A 22,680-nucleotide genomic window follows, 5' to 3' on the forward strand; every position below is an offset into this window, starting at 1 on the left:
TTTTTTAAATAAAAGAAAGAATGAAAAGAAAAATTATGGTTTTATTCATCCAAAACTATCCGGTCAAATATAGCCTGATAGTAAAGAAAAACTTTATAGCTTTTAGCCTTTTATAATATTACTAATTTACCATATTTCAAAACTATAAGATACAAATTTTTTTTTTCTCTTGATCTAACTCAAAAATGTAATGTAATTAAAATTTTCTTTTTTTATTTAAACTCGAAAATGCCTTTTTAGTACATACTTCTTTTTTTATATTTCTTCCCCTATCCAATTTTATCATTTTTTTTCTTTGTATTTTAAACCCGAGAACGCTGAGAATTAAGCCATTTGTAATGGTAGAGTTATAGGTAAAGTTATGTGTTTTAAAGTTATTGGAGACGTTTTGTGAGAGAGGGAGAGGGGAGTAATTTTCAATGTTGATTGAACCGTCCTGTGTCTCTAAACACCAAGTGTGTAAAGTTTTGACCGCGCTTGGTCTTAAAAAGGAGAATGATTGCATGGGAGTTATGTACGTAACGTTGCACCCCAAAATGCCATCCATAACGCCGAGGTGGGAGGTGGGGTTCCCGCCGTTTTGGCCTCTAAACACCTGGATAGCTTGTCGGACGGTCTTAGAACACCCTATATTGTAAGAGCAAAAAAGAATACGAGATCTAGCCTCAAAATTATCTCAAATACTTCAATCTTTTTCTCACACTTCTCTTTATAAACATACACAAATTTTAAATGGGCTGGACCTTCAGCAGCTTATGTCCATGAGTCGAGCTAACATCCTAATTCAAATAAAGTTGCTCCCAACTCCACACTCTAGCACTAACTTTAATTACACATTTACACCAACCTTATACGCACAAACAACAAACAAAAATATTAAGAACCACAATGTGTCAAAAAATTACCGCTCATTCCTAGTCTCACTCCTTCGAGTCACAAGGTTATGTCTTTGGGAAATTCCATTAACATGCTTTGTAACATCATAATGCCGTTTTTATTTTAACAACAAGTAAGTTATGAACGATGCTAATTTGTTAACAATTCAAGGTGTTAATAGTCTTAATTTGTTTTCGGTTCACAATTCAACGTTTTTATCCTAATTTGTTACTAAACACCCCTTCAGGTCCTATCATTTGGTAGATGTCCACGACGATTGTGCTACGTATGTATAGTAATACTACGTAGACCGCATTTGAACATTTGAATACAATTTGAAGTGTTTTCCAACGGTGCTATATTTATAAACTTAGTATTTCTGGGTTGTTTAACCTCCTTCAATTATTAACTTATTATTGTTAAGCTTGTGTAATGTATGACTTCAAGTGAAAGTTACATACAGATTGTGGTAAGATCGTCTTAAAGTGGATTATATTGGTAAAGGTGTTCATGTCTTGTTTATACTAAAAGCATAACAAGTAATTTTTTGAACTAGGCTTTGTGATCAACTTTTACACCTTTACGAAGAAAATTTTAAACTCTTGTAACAAATATATTTTGTAAATTTTAATCTTAACCTAGGATGTATTATGTTATCATGTGAACATTCGATTCTTTCGTATTTTTTCTATTATTCAAGCTTAATTTAAAAAAATAATCATAAGGATGTTACAACCATTATCCGCCACCATTTCTACTCGAGAATCAAACCATGTAAACACAAAACAAACTAGTTCTACGGGTTTAACTAGTAAACGGATTTAAAACACACAAACATGCTCGAATCAAACACACCCTAAAACTACAACACACAATAACCTATTAATTAAACATATAAAAAATACACACAAACCTAAACCTTATAACATATGTTTAAAAATAATCTTACAACACACAAACATGCTAGCAACGTCATTAATCTTACAACCTCAATTGTTTAAAAATATTACATTATAAATTACCTTAACCAAAATATTAATAGCATGTTATCTCATTTATACTTGAGCATAGTAAAAGACCACATATACATCTTTTTATTATCTAAAATATACATTCTATATATAGGTGCTCAAACTGGTATTTTCAGGAGCCAGATCCGGGTAGGAATTGGTTCCGGGTATGGTCAACAAAAGTCAATAACTTGGTAGAGTAGAAACCTGTTCCGGGTATAATCGGGTATTTTTCTGGGTTTGGGTAGGTTGATTTTGATTGGGTAGAGGTGGAACCGATTCCAGGTACTTTTTCGGAAAGAAACCCAAAACCTGATCCATACCAACAGGTCAGGTACGACCGGGTCCAGAACCTGTTTTTTTTTTTTTTTTTTTTTTTTCACGTCTAATTCTAAAAAAGAAAAAACAAATTTCAGCCCACTAAATTTAGATCTCCAAAGTCCAAACACCACATCTCCAGGCCTTAGAAATTTAAGTTGACAGGCCCAATGTTCCATTTCCAATATTGATTGATTCGTGTTGTTAGGTTATAATAAACCAGTCTAGGGTTTTTATACGTCTTCCTTTAGCCGCAGTGACAAAAGAAGAAGCAGCGGAGTAAGGTTCGTTTAGGTTATTAATAATTCGATTGTTTATAGTTTGAATAATGATAGTTGAGTGCATTTTGAAATATCTGTTTTGTTTAGAGGTTTAATTATAAGTCTGATAACAGAAAGAAAAACAAGAAAGTGTGAAAATGGCGGCAACGTATGCAGCAGTGAAGCCAGGAAAGGTGGGATTGGAAGAGTCACAAGAACAGATTCACAAGATTAGAATCACACTCTCTTCCAAGAATGTTAAGAATCTTGAGAAAGGTACTATTTGTTAATCAACTTTGTATTTATGTGTTTCACTCTATGAAGCTTATTATGTACTATGACTTGTGAAATTGATACTTGATTTATTAATCAATAGTTGCTAGCAGCTTGTCATGTTACTTAAAGCCACACTCAACATTTAATAGTTTACAGATATATTTCAAGTTTGTATCATAAGCTGTGCTTGCTTTATGCCAGTTATGCCCAATTTAGGTTGATTTTTGTGGTTTTAGATAGTGCTTGCTGCGCTTAGGCCTTTAAACAAATTGTACATTTTATGAATGATTCATCAACTGTTTGGCGAGAAGTTAATTTATTTCCGTTTATTTAGTAGAAGAACATGCGGTAACAAAACTTTTTGTTCGTTTAGTTAAGCGAAGGATAATATTCATGTCTTCTTTCATTTATGTTCGTGAACATCGTTTTTTAAATTTTGTTTATGTTCGTTTGTTTACGAACAACAAACTCTGTTCGTTAAACTTTTTTGCTCAGTTGTTTGTTTGGTTAAGTTAAACAAACATACTTTGTCTGTGTTGGTTCAGTTCGCTTACAAGCCTACCCGCGCCTGATCAAGAAGTTTGTGTTTCGTTTAGGGATGTTGGTCCAAGTCTATCTTCATGTTTGACATAATGTTTTATGTATGAGGTTGTGCTTTTGTTTCTATATGAAATTGATCGCCAAACTGCCATTTTGTTTGTTTGACATATTACGTTGTAGTTTATTATTATGTTTCATGTCTTTAGGGTTTAGTAAAACTAATACATATATTTCATTTCATATATGGTTTTTGAATGACAGTGTGTACGGATCTGATTCGTGGATCTAAGGACAAGAAGCTCAGGGTCAAGGGACCGGTTAGAATGCCAACTAAGGTTCTTCACATCACTACCAGGAAATCCCCATGTGGTGAAGGTATTATTTTCTAGCCTTGTTTAGGAGGAACTGAATTTAATCGACAAGAAAAGCCAAGTTAGAACTTTTACACTCAAAGGGTTATTTTTAAATCTGTTTAAATGATTAATAAATTATTTTCTGTTTATTTAGGAACAAACACATGGGATAGATTTGAGCTTCGTGTCCACAAGCGCGTTATTGATCTTTTTAGCTCGCCTGATGTGGTGAAGCAAATCACTTCCATCACCATTGAACCTGGTGTCGAGGTTGAAGTCACCATTGCTGATCCTTAGATGCATCTATTATCTGTAATTTCATTAGATTATGAGTTTTAAAATCTTGATGGATTTTTCATGTTTTAGAGAGTTTATGAAGCGTTGCATTTGAAGCTATACTGTTTTGTTTTGCGTACCATACTTATGGCATAATATGAAGGATTTGCAAAGGTTTGAAAGAGATAAGGTGTGCTATTGCTATTATCATTTGAAAAAAACATTCTTAATGAAAATCGCATAAGTGTGATACATACCTGATGCCTTTAGAATACTTTTAACATTTGCATTCAACAATACATAAAACATTCATGTTTTGTCTCTAGGAATACGTTTGGCTTCTTATTAATTGTAAAAAGGCTAAAATTTGTATTTAAGGGCGATTAGTAATTGTGTACACTTAAGTATATGAAGTTATGGCAAAAGTGTATATAAGTTGTGTGCAGTGTTATAATAGTTTCGGAGTCACCTGCTTACGGTAACTTGTTACAATATTAAAGTCAGACACATTGTAGTAATGGTAGATGCACAGTTGTAATTGAGCTGCACACATCATAGTAATATGTTATACATACCACTGTAATCGGTAAATATTAAAAAAAAAACTTCATTTTAATATAGCAATGTATGAATACAATATACTCAAATTAAAAATTTAAAATGTGATTTTGAAGTGTAAAAGTTATTTGAGGTTAAAAAAAATGATTTGAGTTAAATTTCAAAGAAAAGGTCAACATTGGCAACTTAAGAGACATCATTTATTTAAAAAAACCCCCAAAAAATTATTACCAGTTTAATTTTATCCTGCCTATTGCTATCCTCTTTACAAAACACATAATCAAATAAAATGAAGTCTTTTGTATGAAATGTAAATATGACATATGTTGTATTACATATTTACGAGTCATTCGTTATCAGACAATGTGTATGTGTAGTGGACTTTTTGGTTTTGGGTGTTCTAAGGTGCCCCCAAACACCGTCCTTGGGGTCTTTGAGTCTTTTTGGGATGAGGCTCCTTGTACATAGTGCATCTCTTATTTTTCTTTTAATCAATCACATTAATTCCCACTAACTCCAACCGATCACGCATTTTAAATTCTAATAATTGAGTACTTATTATATGGATTTCATCCACTACACCATTTTTGACAAAAAAAACCCACTATAGTGACGTTGTGTACATAACGCAAAACACTCCTCATAAACGCTATATCCATTACATATGGTCTTAATAACAATGTATATGCAAGAAAGAGAATTAAATCAACTCGAGTGAACTACCTGGCCAAATACGAGTCAACAAATACAAGCCAAATCAACCAAAGTTTTTAACTGCCTAATTTATTCATTTTCGAAAACAAATTACACGTGACTAGCTATACCTTGTTTAACTATAGACCTGACATAGGTCCTAAATATAACAATATTTTATTGTTCTCTTTAAATCTACATGTGAGGAATATTTTGATAAGAAAAGTTTATATGTATGTGTGTTTTGTGCAACAATTTTATATGAATAATGGCGACATGACATGCGCTTAATATTAATAATATTAATCTACCTTATTTTTTAACCATATAACAAACTTTAAATTGCATTTAAATATATGATTAACTTATTCATAATATCGACAACTTTTTCCTCCATATTTGACCACTTCATCGTCCATATTTCAAAAGCTTCAAGAGCAATAATGATTCTTAAACTTTCATCATTAGCTATCAATAATACTCATAAATAATAACAGTTAGTATTAAAAAACAAAAGTTGATTTAACCAAAAACCTTTTCATTTATTAATCTCAACAAAAAATACACCACATTATACTATCAATCCTAATGTTACACTTCTCGTTTTCTTCACTCTTTTGCTTATTGTTTTGTTGGTTTTGCAGCTTCTTCCGGTTGTGTAGATGAAACACCTGAGTCAATGCAACTCCGGCATAACCGTGCTATGAATCCTGCTATAACTACCACGATGATTATCACCGCCACCACTACCACCAACGTCTCCATTGACCGGTGTGTTGAATGACTTTGCACCGTCGCTACTGGTGGTGGTTCCACTTCCACCACAACTAGTGGTGGTAGTTGGTTGTCATTCCCACGTTCAAACTTCATTAGTCTCAACGTTACCATCACCATGACTTAATGATTAATTGTTAGTCAGTTAGTGTGTGTGAGAGAGTGATATAGAGAGTATGAATTAGTAGTGTTAAGGTTTAAGCTTTAAAGGGTTGGTGGTGATAAAAGTTGTTGACTGGCTTGGTTTTAAATTACACTCTAAACCTTGTACTTTCATTAGCTTAACTGAATGATTAACTTGTAAGATTCACGTGACAAATAACAGGTTATTTGTGCAAACAAAATTCGTTTTGCTTATTTAAATTTTGAATAGATTATAACTTTTTTACTTTTAAATACCACATTTATAGAATAGGTCGTGATGATGGGGTAGCCCAAGGAAATAATAAAATGGCTGAAACACATTAACGCTAAAAGGGTTAAAAGGTTAAAGGCTTCGTTTCCCGCCCAAATTTATGTAAACAAGTACGTGAACAGTACCCACATGCTACAGTACGATGTCAACTCACTGATCAAATCACTGTTTCCTCTGAGCAAGGGACATGCACAAATAAAATATTATTATTTTAATCATGGATCAACGGTCCAAAGCTTCCCGCCCACAAAGGTCAACCCTCTAAGCGAACTGGAGGTCAATTAATTTGTACACTGGACAAAAGGCTCAGTCTCTTCTTCTATATAAGAAGAACTTAGCCATAAACAAGAACACACCAAGATCTGAGCAGATAACACCATCTCCCTAATCTTTTCTTCTTCCTTGAGAGATATGCTCTTATTTCTTTCTTACTTCAATAGCTTCATAGCTTTACCAAGAACATCATTCAAGAACCGATTCCAAACATCACGGTTCTTGATCCTTGGTGAACTATAGCAACCAACAACAAACTAGTGAACCTCCTTCTACGTTCTGCAAACGTAGAGGGACACCACGACATGCGTTAGGTTAACTTGAACCCTTGAAACTTGTTAGCCTAACCAGTCCATTCACTATCATTGGTCTTATCTTTGTTGTAGCAACAATAACCACTGGCGAAGTATAGTTGGGGCCAGGGGTGGCCCCGGCCCCCTCCGTTTTTTCGCGCGTTAATGTAAATTTATCGGTTTTCGTCCGACATTTGATCTCGGCGTTAATGTGCTTGTGTCTTTAGGATATATTGTTAATTTAACAGTAGTATATTGTTATGTAATCATTATGTATAATTAGTTTTTGTTTAACAAGTTGTTTGATTACAGTTTGTTTTAGCTACTTCTGTGTTCAAAAACTTTTTATCACTATCTGTTGTTAGTGTACTTATCGATCCAAATTCCACTTTTTGTGTGCATTCTTTATTCATACGATTGTTTGCGTTTACTTTTTACCGTTTTATGTATGCTAAGTTGCATGCTAATTGTTGTGTGTGTGTATATTTTGTAGGCAACCTTTGACTGTCTGTTAAAGACTTATGGTTTCTTGACTCCTGATTTCTGGAGGGAAACAAGGTTTTCAAGATCCCCATTCAAAGAGTACCCTGATTTGCTAGCAAAGCCGACAACAAAGGCAATAACTTATGTTGAAGACGTTGCTGATATTGCTGCTTAGAATGATTTTCAATTTTGGTCGGCATGTTTTATTCTTCTTTTTTTTTTTTTGCCTAATTTTGTTTTGTATGCAAATACTATATTTTTGGTAATATAATGGACAAAGTTTCTTCTTTTTTCTCTTTTTGCCTTCACTTCATCATTAAATATAATTACCTTAGAAACATTTGTGATACAGTCTTAACTTTCAAATCATTCAAATCACATAAATATTGTGACATCATTCAAAAAACGAAATACCAAATTCGCGTTCACAATATATAATCTAACTTGTACATTAGTAGCGAATTAAATATAACTTTAGATTCATTGGGTACTGAGGAAGTTTCAAATGTTGTTAAAAAAATTAATAATAATATTAGTGTTGTGATTTGGTAAGTTGAGCATAAATTGATATAAAAAATTGAACTTTTATGTTGAAAAATAAAGGTAGAGAAAAGGGGGAATGGTTGATGCATAATAATAATGGTAAAACAAATGCTGGAGATTTGGTTCATTGTCGGAATTCTTTAACGGTTGTTAACCAGCCTTCCAGCCTCTCTCCTCCGTGTAGGCGTCGACTTGAAGGTAACAACAACAAATCTTTGATGAGATGGGTTTCAATGCCACCATCTATGCACGCCACCTGTTTGATCAAATGCTTGAATGAAAATTTGAATATGCAGCTAGCTTGTTTGATAAATTGCTTCAATGAAATTGAACACACCACCTGTTTGATAAAATGCTTCAATGAGATTGAACGCACCACCTGTTTGATACAGTATATGAAATCAAATACGCCACCTGTTTGATAGAATGCTCGAATGAAGTCGAACAAACCACCTGCTTGTTACAATGCTCAAATGAAATCAAACAAACCACATATATGATGAAATGCTTGAGTGAAATTGAACACACTAGCTGTTTAATTAATAGAATGCTTCAAAGAAATTGAATTCACCACCTGTTTGATAAAATGCTCAAATGAAACTGAATACTTTTCTTTTTCATGTTTTTGTTATATGACTTTAATTTGTTGATTGAGATGTTGTTTTGTTACAGGCTGGTGGGGCATTTGCAGCTCTTTTAGTTTCATAGCAGCTTATCTTCCCTTCTTGAATTGGGATGAATTCGTGGTTTGGAGGGAAGGAAGCTGAAAGAAGATTCTACAAGAAAGAAAGTGGCAACTCATTTGTCACCTTCTTATTGGTATACATACATACATGTAATTGTGTTTATAAACACCCAAACAAAATGAGTGTTGTTTCGGGGGTGATATCAAGGCACATTGTGCCAGCATGTGGGAGTCTTTGTTGCTTCTGCCCGGGATTAAGACCAAGGTCTAGGCAACCTTTGAAGAGGTACAAGAAGCTAATTGCAGATATTTACCCTACCTCACCGGTTAGTTAGTTAGTTACTTCATCTCCTGCAATTTTTTACGTGTATGTTATTCAAAATTAACATTAACGAAATGGACATGATGCCTTGTGAATTTCTAGTGATACTGTAGGGGTGTAAACAAGCCGACCTGAGTCGAGTCCAAGCTTGACTAGGCTCGAGGTTGGCTTGTTTAACTTATTAGAGCTTGAGCTTCATAGCTTGAGATCAAGGTCGGCTTGCTTCGAGCTCTATTTTTTAAAATCGAGTTTGGTTCGTGAATAGTTTTCAAGCTCAAGCACGGCTCATCTTACTTTCTAGAGTTCGAGCTCGGGCTTGGCTGCTCGTTTCGGGCTTTACTTTTAAAGTTCGAGCCCAGCTAGTGAGTGCATTTTCAACCTCGGGCTTGGGTCCTTTATTATTTGTTAATTAGTTTATATACATTTACAATTATATATATTGTTTAGTTACTTTTATCATAATAATAACATAGTAATAATTGTTATATTATATTAATCTATACATATATATTTAATACATCAAATAAAAGTTATACAAATAATAGGCTTGCTAGGCTCGCGAGCCAGCTTGAGCTTTGGGTTTGGGCTCGCTTATCAAACAAGCTTATTTTTAGGCTTGAGCTCGGGCTGAAGCTCTTTTAAGCTCGGCTTGATTCGATATATTAACGAGCTGATCTCGAGTAGCTCACGTGTGGTTTGGCTTGTTTACACCCCCTAGTTGTGCAGTAAATTAGTATCTGTTTGAATCCTAGCTATTTGTAGAGATGTAGCATCCCACTGTGGATAACTGCAACAAAACCTCATTTTTAGCATATGAATAGTGTTCTACTGTTTTACGTATCAGAACATACTCTTTATGTTATTAAATTATCTTTGGCTAAGGCTAAGCATAAAGAAGAATGTTGGTGTATTTTATTTTATGTGAGCATGATATGTTTTAACAAAACATGCTTTTATTACCAGGTAACTCATGTAATATCTCTTATATATTATGCATATGCTTATGTTACTTGTTCTGGTTTGGATTTTAAATAAAGGATGAAGAACCAAACGATCGAAAGATCGGAAAGCTCTGTGAATATGCTGTGAGAAACCCTTTACGGATACCCAAGGTATGCTTTATTTTTTACGTGAATGATAAGTTTTTAGTGCATTTAAAATTGGTTTAGGCCGATCGTTCGATATGGTCAATTTGTTTTTGGCAAAAAGAAAAATGATTTTTTTTAAATTCCCGCATACCGGATACTTTCTTTTGACCTTTAAAAGATTTTTAAGAAACATTACAATTATATAAATAGAAAGTTACTAACTTGTTATAACTAGGGGTTTATAGTTTATACGAGCCGAGCCGAGCCCTAGCTTGATTAGGCTCGAGCTCTATTTCTCAAGTTCGAGCTTCGCTTGTGAGTAGCTTTTCCAGTTTGAGCTCGACTCGCTTATTATTTATTAATTAGTATATATACATTTTTAATTACTTTCTATATATTCTTTAATTATAATTTATATCTGTTTTCTAGCTTTAAATCTTTTATATAACATAATAGGCTCGATTAGGTTCGCGAGCCAGCTTGAAAAGTGGCTCGGGCTCGTTTATAAACAAGCTTATTTTTATGATTGGGCTCGTTTAAGCTTGGCTCGATTAAGCTTTTAGCGAGCCAATTAAACCAGCAGCTTGACTCGTTTACTAATTTCAGATAAGAACCAACAAGTTGTGTGTAAAAGTACTATAATTTCCCATAATGCCCTCCAGATCACAGCCACCCTTGAGCAACGCTTTTACAAGGAATTAAGAAATAAGAACTTTAGAGGTGCAAGAATTGTCATGTGTATATACAGGAAGCTATTGATTTCACGCAAGGATCAAATGTAACTTCATTCCTATGACTATTCTTCTACTATTTTATGCATATCTGTAGATGAACAATAATAATAATGTTGATTTCCTTGATTAGGCCCCTTTTTGCTAGTAGTTTGCTTACTATCATGCACACTTTATTGAACGAGACACGACAAGATGAGATGCAAATATTAGGATGCCAAACGTTATTTGACTTTGTAAATAGTCAGGTATGAGCGTTTAGGCGATTATTATTAGCTTTTGTCTCATTGTTTGTATTTTTGGATTGTATAAAGTTTTTGTGATTTGCAGATAGATGGAACGTACATGTTTAACTTGGAAATTTTTATCCCTAAACTCTGTCAATTATCTCAAGAAGTTGGGAATGATGACAGAGTGGAGTCGCTTCGTTCGGCTGGGCTGCAAAACCTTTCTTCTATGGTATGACATTTTCTACTGAACTTAAACAGCGTAAACAAATAAACGTAAACGAACAGACATAAACGGGCATAAATGAACGAACGTTCACGAACATAAACTAACAAATGAGACATGAGTTCATCCGTTTATTAAATAAGTGAATACAAATGAACTTTCTGTTGAAGGGTTGACTGAATGTTTGATTCTTTTACAGGCCTATTTCTAGCAACTTTAACTTATCTCTAATCTTAACTCATGTACATGTGAAATGATGATCAACCTTAAAAACTACCTCCTCTGGTGTTATAATTTATTTCACACTGGTGTCATAATTTATTTCACACGAATCAAGAAACTTATATTTTAAAAACCATGTGAAATATCTTCTAAATCTTTTCTTAACTATACAAAAAGCAGATAAATTGTTTAATTTTGTATATTTATTTATTTATCTATTTATCTATGTTCATGTTCATGATGTGCAGGTCTTTTTGTAGGTTCGGTTCATGGGCAGATATTCCTACACGTCATCAGAATTTGACAATGTAGGCATAATTTTATGTATATAGTATTAAAAGTTAAAACCATATTAATGATTTTATTTTTATATTACATAGATTGTTTCGGTAGTCTTGGAAAATTATGGAAGGAACCAACATCGGCGGGTACAAGAAGTCCTTAAAAACGAAATAAATATACCTCCAAATGCTTTGTTGAAGGTTCCATCGTGGAGAGAAATTGTTAATGAAAAGGGTGAAGTAACCGTCACACGGTAAGTCCTTTATTTCAAAAGTTTAATACTGTGTAATTAAAAGGATCATGTTAAGGTTGACCTGTGCGACCCATTAAGTCAAACAGGTCGACTAGCCAACCTTTTTAGTTAAACACGTCGACGTGCTAAACTGTTTATGACCCCCTTGACCCCAGTTTTTCCAGCCCATCAAACTGGATTGACATGTTTAGATAAATGGGTTAAACGGGCGTGTTCAGGAACACGATTTTAAGTCATTTTTTTTCTTTCTTTATACAGAGAAGATGCTAAAAGTGCGTGCTTTTGGTCCCGTGTGTGCCTTCATAACATGGCCCGGTTAGCCAATGAAGCTACAACCATGAGACGAATTCTTGAATCTGTATTCCGTTGTTTCGATGATGAGAATTTATGGCCTTCCTCGCGCGGGGTTGCGTTTCCAGTTCTCAATAGCATGCAAACCATAAGCAATGAATCTGGTACTTATCATTCATAGAGTTCATTTGGATATTATTATTATCATTATTATTTTAGGCATACTCGATTTTAAAAATCTATACTGTCAATTTGACCACTAACAGTAATAACTTCTACTTTCATTGCAAAAAAGCAATCCGCGTAGCATAATCATATTATATTTACATTTGATTTTGACTCGTTATCACTCACAATGACAATTATGAACTAAATGGGGAAACTTGCAAACGAAATTGAGTGGAAATCAAATATAAATCGAGTGTGATGCTTATGCCACTAAGATTGTCCTTAGCAATGAAATTGAAGCTGTAGGGGAGTGCATGAAACCAAAAAATCGTATTGCAACCGAAAAAAAAGAACTGTAATAATTGAAACCTGAAACCAAATAAAAGCTGACCGTTTAGTTTTATGTTTTTGTAAAAGCCGAACTTCCTGTTCAGTTTCAGTTTTGTATGTAATTAAAACAGAAAACCAAAGCGAACCATGTTTTTGGATAATAAATAGTGTAACCCAATAGGCCAAGTGTACAATAATCAATTAATTATTAATTTAAAAAAAAAGATTTTGGCCAAAAAAAAATTTTCAGCTCAAAAAATTGAAGCTCAAATAGAAAAGCCAAAAGCCAAAAAAAAAATGAAACCGAACTTAACTAAAACTGATAAAAACGAAACCAAACGGTTTTCAAAAACAAAAAAAAACTGTAATTTTGGTTTTTGGTTCAGTTTGAGCCCAAATGGGTCCATGCACATCCCTAAGTGAAAGTTAGGACTGTCATTGTTTGGATTGTTAAAATCCAGTTTGCATTATTTTTATTATTTTTTGTTGACTGATTGATATTTCTTTTTCATACTTTTCAGGTGGAAATCCACATTTTCTGCTCTCTGTATTAGTGAAGCATCTTGATCACATAAACGTCTATAAACAACCCAACATGCAGCTCAACATTCTAGAACTTACCACGTCACTTGCACGTGAAACGAAGATAAAACCGTCCGTCTCGATAGTCGGTGCGATAACCGATATTCTTAGACATTTAAGAAAAAGCATTCGCCGTTCACGAACCGATGCAAAGCTTGGAGCCGATGTGATTGAATGGAACAAAAAGTTTCAAGAAGCTGTTGATGAATGCCTTGTAGAGTTATCTTCAAAGGTTTTTTTATTTCTTAATTTCTTGTTATTAACTAGTATAAGGTTGCAAAATAGGTGGGCCGGGTAACGGGCCAAAATGCGGTGTTTTTTGGTGCTTGTTGACATGGACGGGTTGACCCAAACTTATTTTTGTCTAAATTTTTTACTTTCTGTATAAACAATTAGCGTTAGGGTTGGACCTGGCTCGCTTACAAATTAAGTTGAACCGGCTCGTTTGTTTCAACGAGCTGAAATGTAGAGCTCGAGCTCGGCTCGTTAAAAGCTCGAGCCAGGTTGTTTATTTTAACAAGCTGAAATGTTGAGCTCGAGCTCGACTCGTTAAAAGCTTGAGCGAAGTTTATTTTTACGAACTGAAATGTTGAACTTGAGCTCGGCTTGTTAAAAGCTCGGGCCAGGTCGTTTATTTTAACGAGCTGAAATATTGAGCCCGAGTTCGGCTCGTCAAAAGCTCGAGCCATCTCGTTTATTATGTACTTTTTTACACACACATATGTAAATTCTGCATTATGTGTATGTTGAAAATGTTAGTTTCTTGTTTATGTATTGAAACAAAAATTAATATTGTTAACATACACATAATGCGAATTTTATAAACTACATAATTTGTAACTTATTTTTCGTTCTTTATGTATGCGGTAACTTGCAGATCATGTCCCTTGACTTTTTAGAAATAACTATTATACCCTTACAACTAAAGGAGAAAATGTGTAATATATTTTCTTTTTCTTTTTACTTTCTTTTCTGTCTTTATCATTTATTCTTATCACTTTTATTTTATGAAATTTTGTCAATCATTTAATAAATTTATTTACCCGTGTGGCCCTTCCAATATGGGTCGAAATTGCGTCCTCTTAGGTGTATCATTAATTAATATATTTTTTATCATCAATCAGGTAGGTGATGCTAGTCCTATTTTTGACATCATGGCTGAAACGTTGGAAAACATATCTACTATTAAAATTAGAGCACAAACTACAGTCGCTACTGTTTTCCGTACTGCTCAAGTTATCGCATCATTACCACATATGGCGTATAACCACAAGGCAAGAACACAACTTATATAACTTTCATAGCTTCAAGTAATATTCTTAGGCTTGTAAACGAATCGAACGAACAAACGATTGAACACGAACAACTTAACAAGCGAGGTTTTCCTGTTCGTTCGTTAAAAAAGTAAACGTGGCCGTGTTCATTTTCGTTTATGTTTGTTAGTTAACAATATAAACGAACACAAGTCATGTGATTTTTTATAACTTTATAAAACATTCTTAGGCTTGTAAACGAGCCAAACGAACACGAACAGAGCATGTTTGTATTTGTTCGTTTAACCTTAACCGAACAAACGATCGACCATGAAGAATTAAACAAATATTCTTGTCCGTGTTCATGTTCGTTAACAGTATAAACAAACGCAACTTATATGACTTCTATAACCTCATATAGTATTCTTAGCCTTGTAAACGAATTGAACGAACACGAACGTAGCATGTTCATGTTCATTCGTTTAATTATAAAACAACAACCGAAACAGTTAAAAAAACAAGGTTTTATTGTTATGTTCGTTCGTTAAGAAAATGAACGTGTTTGTGTCCGTTTATATTTGTTCGTTAACAATATACACGAACACAACTTATATGCCTTTTATAACTTCATATAATATACTTAAGCTTGTATACAAACCGAATAAACATGAACGAAGCATGGTCGTGTTTGTTTATTTTACTTTAACCGGACAAATGATCGCACACAAACAATTAAACGTACGAAGTTTGTGTTCGTTTTCGCTAAGTAAATGAACGTGTTCGTGTTCGTTTATGTTTGTCCGTTAACAATATAAACAAACGGTTCACGAATATAAACGAAGGGATGCAAATAACGTAGATGAACAATAACAGAGCTAAATCTAGTTAAAAGTAAACGTGAACAGAAACGCGTAGGGCTTAAAAAGATATTAAAACTAGACATATTTTAAGCGGCTAAAAAAACAAACGAATATATTAACGAATGAACTTAAACAAACGTAAACTAAGAAGCATATGAACTAAAACAAACAAACAAACGTGACATGTGTTCATGTTCATTCTTTTAACTAAATGAACAAAAAGTTTTGTTGGTGGTTCAACGGGCTTTTAAGAATTTCATTTACGAAGTAGAGCCCAGCCCTTTCATGATTATTCATTTAATTAAATAAACAAACATATATATTCTAACTTTTATAATATTATATTTAGGCATTTCCCGAAGCACTATTTCATCAACTGCTTCCTGCAATGGTTCATCAAGACTCTGAAACTCGAATCGGGGCCCACCGTATATTTTCTGTGGTTCTTGTGCCATCTTCTGTGTGTCCTCAACCGAGTGCTAACGTGGCGCTTGATACAAAAAATATTTCACGGTCGTTATCGAGAAACGTTTCTGCGTTTTCATCTTCAGCAGCACTGTTTCAGAAAATGAAAAATAATAAGCCGAAAGCAAATAATGAAGGGGAACCAAAAATTAATAATGGTGGAATGATGAATAAAGTAAAGTCGGCTTATAGCCGAATGTATAGCATGAAAATACCAGTGTCTCAAGCTGGAAAGAATGATAATGTAGGTTATTTTTTAGCTTGTTAGGGATGTGAAAACTGAAAAAACCCGAATACCGAATCGTTTAATGGGTTTAGTCAGTTGAATTCGGTTATGTCAGGCGCATTTCTAATATGGATTGGTTCAGTTTTCAACAAGAGCCAAAAAAGTTCAAAATCAATCAAACCGATGAACGTTTCGGTTTTGGTGTTTTGGTTTTAATAGTTGGGTTTGAAAATTTTGGGCCAAAAAATGGCCAAATATAATGAATTTGGGCCTGAAAGCTTGTGATTAGATTTTTTTTATGTTAATGATTAATTAATTATTAAACATTTGGGCTGAAAAAATGGCTCAAATAATGAGTTTCGGCCTGAAACTTTGTGATTAAATGTTTTTGTTCATTAATGATTAATTAGTTCTTAAACATTTGGGCTCCACTATTTATTAAAGTTCGGTTCGGTTTTTTCGGTTTTCCGTACATGCAAACCCAATACCCAACCATAAATTTGGTTACGGGTCGGTTATTTCCGTTTCATGCTTTTATGCATGAATTTTTATATACATATATAATTTTTTAAATTACAGGAGGACGTTGCACTTAGGCTCAGCAGTCGACAAATATCCATCCTTTTATCCTCAATTTGGGCACAATCGATCTCCCCCGATAACACACCCAACAATTATGAAGCAGTCGCTCACACCTATAGCCTCGTGTTGTTATTCTCTCGTGGGAAGGTAAATGAGGAAATACATTATAGTTTTGGAATGGGTAAACTTCACCTATACTGAACATTTATAAACTTGGTTATTATTTAGTGAAACTTTTTCTTTACTATTACCTCCTATGTGAAGTTAATTTGAAACTCTAAATAGTAATCAAGAATCAAGATTCATATATGTTACATTTGCCTCACCTGATTCAAAAATATAACATCTACAAAAAAAGAGAGTTAATTACTCGGATGAACCCTGTGTATATCCATATTACAAGTTTGGTCCTTAACTTTGAAAAATTACACGTATGGTCCCAAATATTACGAAAGTGTATCATGAATGGTCCTTGAAATGGATGGGCGTCACTTTTTTCTAGTTACGTGGGCGTGAAATGACTAAAAAACCCTTACTGCTACACCTGGAATTTTCAAAGTTAAGGATCAAACTTGAAATATAGACATACCACAAGGACCATCTGAGTGATTAATTCTAAGGGAAACTGAATAACTTTTGTGAAACAGTTGGAAAACTTGATTAATATCTGTATAGTTATCACTAAATTTCAAATTTGTGTTGTAATTGTTAATATATATTTTTTTATAATTTGTGCAGAACTCCAGCCGTGAGGTGTTAATTTGAAGCATCCAGCTGGCATTTTCCTTGCTAAATATTTCTCTTAATGAAGGAGGTACGTTCGTAAACTATAATATTATAAACTCAAAAACGATTTCAGTTATGATTTTTTTAATATCATGTGTAGGGTCACTTTCACCGGCGCGTCGAAGATCTCTTTATACGTTAGCGACATCTATGATAATAATTTCAGGGAAAGCATTTGGAATTGTTCCTCTTGTTCCGGTTGCCAAGTCACTACTTGCTAATAAAATGGTATGTGAATAATGTGTAGGCTTGTAAACAAACCGAATGAACACGAACGAAGCATGTTCATGTTCTTTTGTTTAACTTTAACTGAACAAATGATCAAACATGAACAGTTAAACAAGTGGGATTTCTTGTTCGTGCTCATTTGTTAAGAAAATGAACGTGTTCGTATTTCTTTTATTTTTCGTTAACAAATAAATTAATGGTTCACGAACGTAAACGAACATAAATGATCATAAATACACGAACACAACTAAGCTAAAACCGGTTAAATGTGAACAACAATGTATTGGGCCTAAAAAGTTATTAAAACTATACTTAATTTTAATAGCCCCCAAAAAATGTAAATGAATATGTTAACAAACGTAAACGAACTTAACAAACATAAAGTAACAAAATATAAATGAACCTAAACGAATGAAATAAAAAAACGTATATGAGCATAAATGAACGAACGAGACGTGTTCGTTCATTTACCTATATTATTTTATTTTAATATGGTTGACGAATAATTCACTGAACGATCGGTTAGTTTACATGCCTAATAATGTGATCTATTTTTATCTTTCCCCTTTTATGATTTGAGTTAACACCATGCATAGCTTTTGATTTGATATGGTGACAGGTTGACCCATACTTGACTTTGGTTGATGATTGCAAGTTGATCGTTGGATCTAAAGGAGATCAAATTAAGAACAGTTATGGTTCTAAAGAGGATAATCAAGTCGCCCTTAAATCCCTTTCGGAAATTAAGCTCACACAAGGCCAAACCACAAAATCATTGGCTGATGCAATTGTGAAACACATGGAAACCACCACAGGGGTAAATGCGTCATTTTATATTTCTATAATTGTAAGAAATATAATATTAAAAACTCATTATGTATGTGTGCACTGTTTATATGCAATATAAACAAGTGTTCATATTATGAAGAATTAAACATGTAATATGAATAATTATGAATAATTACATATGCATTTCATATTATGAATAATTAGATACATGTTCACATTACATATATAAATGGTTCCTTACATATATATAATAAAAGACACTAAAATTTCTAAATAAAGATAAAAAATGCTCGTTTTCTTGGTGTAATTTTTTTTAAATAGTTATTAAAGTTCAAAATAAATGGGGGAAACTAGTTTTAAAATAACTAATTATAAAAAGAGGGATAATTTACTGTTTTACCCTTTTGTGAAATGTGAAAGTCAAAGATGAGACATGTGGCATTTTCCTATTGTTCTAGAGGGTTTATTGGTTTTTACATGGAGTGGTTTTTATTTGATCCCATGAGTGATATAGAAGGGATCATGCGAAAACTTCAAGAGAACCACTTTTAAACAAGATTTTTTTTTTCTATTTTTAATTTTTTTTGTTTCTTCATTCTTTTAATATCTTATTAATCTTTGTCAAAAAAATAAATAATTTATGTGTAGTTAGCAAGTTACATATACGTAACTCGTAAGTTACATATGTGTACTAAGTATGAGATACATATATGTAACTTCGTGAGCTACATACTTTTTTATATATTTATTTTCTTCAATTTTATTTACAATAAAAACCTTATAATTATAAAGAAATGAAAAAAAAAGTTATTTGGTAGGCAATAGTTTTCTCGGTTTTATTGCAACGTTTTGGTTTTCTCATGGGTCATGAACCCTCCCGGCTTCCCCCTATATCTGTATATGCATATTACTCATTATGTATGTGTGCATTGTGCAGTCTCAAGTAACAGGCATTGAGGAAGAGTTGTTAGACAGATTTGTGCCAGATGACGTGTGTCCCATGGGTTACGGGACGATAGAAATATTATTAAATACGGGTCGCCCAAAAGATGAGGTAAATGTGAAATTGTGAATAAATGTTTTTTAAATTTTTATTTATCATTTCCCTTGGTTTTTAACATATTAATTGTTAATTATTATTTGTAGGTTGCTCCACTCCTTTTCCTTTATGAAGATACAAGCAAACCAAGTTCAGATATATCTAACCTCTTGAGTGTCGATCAATTGTTGGAATCGGTAAGTGTTCTGTAAACGAGTCGAGCCCGAGCTATAGACTAGACTCGTTTCAAACTCTATTTTTAACACTCGAGCTCGGCATGTTAGTTTTTTTACTTAATTTTGTCATAATTTTGAAGTATATAATTTATGCAGACATATATCTAATATATTAAGTAAAAGTTATATAAATAATAGTCTAGTTTAGGCTTGCGAGCCGGCTCGAACTCTTAAGCTCGGCTTGATTTGAGCTTTTAACGAGCCAACCTCGAGTAGCTCACGAGCCGGCTTGATTTCTTTACACCCCTAGTTCCCATGGTTACAAATACACACAGGCATGTATGCACATATATGTAGATATATGTGATTGTGTATATATATCCTATATATATAAAAAAGATTGGTTGTTAGGAGTCACTCAAGTTATTAAATTTTTTGGAAGTTTAAATGATCTTTAATATATATATATAGTTCATTATAGTGATCATGTGATATTGGTAACACATTCCCTCTTGATTTGATTTTGAATGCTATAATCATCAATCTAAAAAGTTAAATTTGATGGTTGAGGAACGGACTATAATATTTAAAATACCGATTGCTGGATTGTGTACAGTTAATGGAATATGTGCAACAAGTTGGTAGAATGTCAGTATGTAATGCACCTAATAATATGTCTTTCATGGAAATGAGCATGCAACAAAGACCAGTCTACCAATATATTGGAGGCGATCAGGTACATTCACGTTCTTCTTTAAATGTTGTTGCAAAAATGTGTGTATGTGTGCATAAGCATATAGGCTCATAAAAAAAAGACTTAATAAATAAGGAACATGTGATAAAAATATATATAACTCCGGAACATCTATGCTTGACTGTATAAATAGGGGTGTGCATGGGCCGGTTTTGAGCTCAAACTGAACAAAAACTGGATATTCGGCTTTTGGGTTCTTGAAAACAGTTTGGTTATCACAATGGGTGTGGTTTGAGTTTGGGTTTTTCCGGTTTTACCGTCTGGGCTTGAAAATTTTGGGCCGCAAAAAATGGCCCAAAGTAATGAATTTGGGCCTACATATTTTTGTTTATTAATGATTAATTAATCAGTATACATCTAAAATTATAATTCTTAGGCTACAACATTTATTTTTTCTTATAAATTACTTAATATCGTTTTTTTGTTCGGTTTTTGTCGATAGAAAACACAAACCGATCCAAACTTGGTTTTTTAAAGAACTTAAAACCGAATGGCGGTTTTTTTTTGGGTTCGATTATGCTTGGTTATTCAAGTTACGGTACGGTTAGTTATGTTTCATGCACACTCCTAGTTATAGTTGTTATGAAAGATACAAAAGTTCGTTGGTGATATAAATATTGTTCACTTGTTGCCTTATTTGTGCTTATTTACGGGTTCACTGAAATAGTGACTCGTATACAATCTCCCACCATATGAGAGGTGATTACCTGGTTGCATAACCGTCTGTTCTCACGGTTCTTTACTTAAAATTGGTTATGCTATCTACACTCCCTTGTGGATAGACGTTTTTTTTCTTCATTATCAATTATATGCTGATAATCAAGAAAATCGCATAATGCATTTGTATCTATTGTTTTGAATGTGATACACGGGAAAAATGTAACCGCTCTCCACTACTTTCAATGATCTTTTATGCACTATGTAAAAGTTCCTTATGTTGTTTACTAATGTTACGAATTGTGGCTCTCTTAGCAGGATGAAAGTGAAGCTCTTTTTGCAAGTAAACCTAGTCCTGAATCGTTTAGGTTATCAGCTGCAAGTCCATACGATAACTTCTTAAACCGAGCTAGAAGTTAAATAGATCAGAACCTTAAGATGATTTTTCTGTTGGTTTGAGCAATATGAGTTCTTCTTTTCCACTCTTTTGATATAGATGGCCTTTTGGCCTTCTTGTTTGAAGGCGAGTGTAAACCGTTAATACTGTAATTAATAAGAAAAGCAAGTCGTGTCTTGTCCGTTTTTTGGCAACCATGAAGAGTCTGTTAACGGAAACCTCACTAGACCCGCCAATATCATGGTGGTGTTCCAGATATAAGTAGAGCAAGATTCGAACCTTTAAGAGAAATCAGGTGTTTATCAGTGCATCATCCCTTTGACGGGTGGAAGTGAATAATATCATCTAGGGTTGATAAAATCGTATAAATAGAGTTTCCAAACATTTTTGCCGACATAAGTTTCCCCCGCGCGTCGCGGGGGACTGCACTTGACTTTCCGCGATGTGCGGCCAACAAAATAGTCAGACTTGCATTATTTTGGTGATTTTTACTTTTCTAGGGGTTCTCCGAGCGTCGCAGGGGATTTCTCTAAGTCCTCCGCGACGCGCCTAGGAGCTCAAATTCAGTAAATTTTGTTTTCTTCGTAAAATCGTCGTTTCAACTTCGTTTTCCTCCCCGTTTTTTTCTACGTCTTCGTATATCAACCCTCTATCATGTAATCTTCCAATATCTTCAACCCATTTTTTTTATTTTATTCTTTCACTCTTGTGCATCCTCCCGTGTGCTCGTTTCTTCATGATTTAGCCTCATTTTCGCTCTTTTTGCACATGAACCCCTGTAAAAACATATAAATACTAAATATATGCTTATACTGAACAAAATATGATATAGTATAGCACGGAATATTATTAAAACGAGTGTGAAAACGGATGTGTTTTGTAACACATTAGTTAACCTTTAATTAGTTAATTATCCTAACAGTGTTCAAGCCGGACTCGAGATTGTATTGTCCGACAAGTTCAAGGAGGATAAGCGAGACAGATGAGTTCTAGCCCTTTTTACCTTTAAACATTTTAGGGGTTGTATGCATGCTCATGAAGAAGAATAAGAAGTGAAGTCTTAGGCTTCAGCCTATGATTAATTAATAAGCAATATTTGGAATGGTAATGTTTAATGAAA

General features: G+C 33.6%; 1 protein-coding gene and 1 pseudogene across 1 annotated transcript; both read left to right on the forward strand.

Annotated features, from left to right (window-relative positions):
* Positions 1–2,561: 2,561 nt before the first annotated feature.
* On the forward strand, positions 2,562–4,002 carry LOC143618246 (small ribosomal subunit protein uS10z/uS10x-like). The gene is made up of 3 exons (XM_077090536.1): positions 2,562–2,740; positions 3,542–3,655; positions 3,788–4,002. The coding sequence occupies exons 1-3, from the start codon at positions 2,623–2,625 to the stop codon at positions 3,928–3,930; spliced, it is 375 nt and encodes a 124-aa protein (XP_076946651.1). The 5' UTR covers positions 2,562–2,622; the 3' UTR covers positions 3,931–4,002.
* Positions 4,003–8,805: 4,803 nt separating this feature from the next.
* LOC143618255 (protein SEMI-ROLLED LEAF 2-like) lies at positions 8,806–22,018 on the forward strand (annotated as a pseudogene).
* The last annotated feature ends 662 nt before the right edge of the window (positions 22,019–22,680 follow it).

The sequence above is a fragment of the Bidens hawaiensis genome, unplaced genomic scaffold (genome assembly GCF_021521415.1).
Source record: "Bidens hawaiensis isolate Kalapana, Puna unplaced genomic scaffold, B.hawaiensis_p1.1 tig00002338_1, whole genome shotgun sequence".
NCBI classification, from domain to species: Eukaryota; Viridiplantae; Streptophyta; class Magnoliopsida; order Asterales; family Asteraceae; genus Bidens; species Bidens hawaiensis.